The sequence below is a fragment of the Camellia sinensis genome, chromosome 1, assembly GCF_055761805.1.
Source record: "Camellia sinensis isolate YWXY chromosome 1, ASM5576180v1, whole genome shotgun sequence".
NCBI classification, from domain to species: Eukaryota; Viridiplantae; Streptophyta; class Magnoliopsida; order Ericales; family Theaceae; genus Camellia; species Camellia sinensis.
Window position 1 is genome coordinate 184,963,036 of NC_138961.1, and position 3,222 is coordinate 184,966,257.

The 3,222-nt window shown below is 51.8% G+C and overlaps 1 protein-coding gene across 1 annotated transcript; it reads left to right on the plus strand.

The window, feature by feature from the left end:
- Positions 1 to 559: 559 nt before the first annotated feature.
- On the plus strand, positions 560 to 2,041 carry LOC145790422 (uncharacterized). Its single transcript, XM_082868208.1, has 2 exons — positions 560 to 1,225; positions 1,300 to 2,041. The coding sequence occupies exons 1-2, from the start codon at positions 1,217 to 1,219 to the stop codon at positions 1,921 to 1,923; spliced, it is 633 nt and encodes a 210-aa protein (XP_082724334.1). The 5' UTR covers positions 560 to 1,216; the 3' UTR covers positions 1,924 to 2,041.
- The last annotated feature ends 1,181 nt before the right edge of the window (positions 2,042 to 3,222 follow it).

A 3,222-nucleotide genomic window follows, 5' to 3' on the forward strand; every position in this document is an offset into this window, starting at 1 on the left:
TGGATACTCCGGCCGCGCTAGCCGCTTTCAGAGAGGAGTACGGCGTCCCGGCCGACGTCCATCTCGAGCTGGCCGAAGAAGAGACCACGCCTTGGGGTAGGGAGGAATGCCCCTTCACTGTGCTGTCCATTGTCGAAGGGGGCCTTCGTTTCCCTCTTAACCCACTGATTACCGAGTTCTTACGCCGAACCGGGCTAGCGCCAACCCAAATGTCCACCAACACGTACAGGATAATAAACGGCGTTCATGAGCTGAACAACCGGTTAGGCATTAGCCTAGGTCTAGCCGAGGTCCTACGTCAATACACTTTGGGCCACACCGGCGACGGTCTCGCCTATTACCTCAAGATTAGATCGGGCAGAGAGAAAATCGTGACCGGCACACCAGACAAGGATCTTCACGACGATGATTTCTTCTGGGTGTCTGGTAACTACGAGACGGCCGAGGTACCGGGCTGGATGATTAGCAAAAATTTTGGGAGCACATGTAAGCCGTGCAAATTATCTCGATTTATATACTTGACGTTTCTGTAGACTAATGATTCTCTTGTTTCTTTTGCAGCCATCCAAGCCTTGCAAGCCAACTACAATTTCCCCAACATAGAGGCAATCAGGACCGCGCTTCGCTACCACGACTGAGATTGTAACCAGCTGCTCGGCTACAATCCCACATATAGATACTCTGCTCCCCACCGGAGTAAGGTCACCGACTTCCTCCGAGCTCCAACACCTCCACCGGATCCTACTCTGCCAGACGTGCCCGTCGTTCGCCTGACCGAGGAACAAGAGATGGCCAAGCGCAGCAGAATCAAAAACCTGCTCACCGCCACATCCGCCGAGCTGCCGAGCGTTGCAACTCGCTCACCCGTCGCCGGTCAATCCAGTGGCGCTGTGGTCGCCCTTGCCTCTCAACCGACCGGTCAATCCAGCCGAGAACCCTCTGCACGGCGCGCCGGGAAAAGGGCTCGGGCAGACCCATCCGCCGAGTTAGTCGCCGAGCTAACTACCGAGCACCCGACTGACGCCCCCGCCCCAATACCGGCCTGGCGTCCCCAGTTGAAACACCGGGGTTAGGACATCCCGGCAACGGCCTCGATCAAGGCTGACAAAGAGCATCTGCTCGCCTTTGATCTGTCCAAGCATTCCTACTACCGAGCGACGTGGTCGGCAGTGACCACGTCCCTGACACTCGGTTAGTCAAGTCATCCGTGAAGTCCATGGCCAGGGTAAGTCAATGCAGCTCTGAAAATTTCCCAAGTGTTTGCCCGGTTCCGCTTCTAATCAACTTTGTTTTTTGCAGGCCATTCAAAAACAACACCTGGTTTTGGAGCGCATCCACCGGCTTAGGCAAAAGGCAAACGACACAGCCAGCCAGGTAGAGAGCCTTCAAGCCGAGCTCGGCCGGGCTAAGGCTTCCCTCCAGATAGCAAACGCTGACAATAACAAACTGCTCGGTCAGCTGAACGCAGCCGAGAAAAAACAAAGTGAGCTCCAGGCCGAGGTTGACACCTTGAAGAAGACGAAGAGGAAAGCTTGCCGGGCTGCCAACAACGCCGGGTTCAACGAGGCCGAGCAGAGCTACAAGAAGCAGGTCTTTGCAACACAAGACATCTACTTCAAGGCCGGTTGGAAGTCTGCCTGCGAACACCTCGGCCAAGGCTCTGACACCGACGTATTTGCCAACCCTCCTCCAGCTTCTCTACCGGTCTACCTTGTGCCTTACGCAAACGACGTATTCAGCGCTCTGCAAGCGGAGGCCGAGGAGGGACTTGAAGATGGAGAGGACGACACAGATTCGGAGGCAGAGGAGGCCGAGGTGCCAGAACAGCCCGGCAGTGCTGAGCCCAGTGCCCAAGAAGTCAGCCCTACCATCAACCTTGATGCCGGCGAAGACGAGTTCACCAATCTCTCCCCCCTAGTTTAGTGTTCTTTTTCCTTGTTTTTGTATTTTTGCTTCCAACTCTTTTGATGTAACCGGGCTCTGTCCCCTCCATTTGTAATGAATTTCTTATCAATGAAAAATTCAAATTTTTGCAAGTGTCTGCACGGTTGTAATCAGTTCTGTCTTCAGCAGAACATCTCGGTATAACTCATCGTTTGAACACTTTATCGACCGGAATACATAACACGGTCGAAGCACTTCAGCAGAACAAGACCAATTTATGAACCGAAATAGCCACCTCGGCTGTAACAAAGTCGAACAAATCAACACTTCCAGCCGGAGTACATCATCTCGGTTGGGAATCCAAAGTTGGACAAGACACCAACTCTTCCAACCGGAGTACATCATCTCGGTTGGGAATCCTAAGTTGGGCAAGACACCAACTCTTTCAACCGGAGTACATCATCTCGGTTGGAAATCCTAAGTTGGGCAAGACACCAACTCTTCCAACCGGAGTACATCATCTCGGTTGGGAATCCTAAGTTGGACAAGACACCAACTCTTCCAACCGGAGTACATCATCTCGGTCCGTAACATTAAAACAATAATCCAAGTGCTAAAGCAAAATTACTTCTATAATTTGACAAAAAGAATTACATTCTGCTTTGCAAGCCAAAAAATTTCTTTACAAAAAGAGGAAAGTAAAAGCTTAAAAATAATACAATTTCAAGTTGGCTGCGTTCCATGGCCGGGGTATGGCTCTTTCCTCTAGATCCTCCAAGTGGTAAGCCCCCTTGCCAGCCAGACCAGTGATCTTGTAGGGTCCTTCCCAATTTGCCCCTAATTTGCCTTCTCCTGGCACCAGGGTGTTGCCCATAATCTTCCTCAAAACCCAATCTCCAACTTTGAACGGTCTGGGGTGCACTGTCTTGTTATACTTCTTGGAGAGCTCTTGTTGGTAGGCGGCCACATGGATGAGGGCTTTCTCCCGGCGCTCTTCCGCTAGGTCGAGCTCCAAGGCAATAGCCTCGGCATTTAGCTCGGGCTCGAAACTTTCGCTTCTAAGGGTGGGCATTCCAACTTCCAAAGGTATGACCGCCTCCATGCCATAAGCCAAAGCAAATGGAGTTTCCCCGGTCGAACGTCGCGGGGTTGTTCGGTATGCCCAAAGGACGCTAGGTAATTCTTCAGCCCATTTGCCCTTAGCCTTTTCCAGCCGTTTCTTCAACCCATCTAGTATAGTCTTGTTTGATGCTTCGGCTTGACCATTGGACTGCGGGTAGGCCAGGGTGGAGTTGTAGAATTCTATCTTCAAATCTTCACAAAATCCTCTAAATAGGC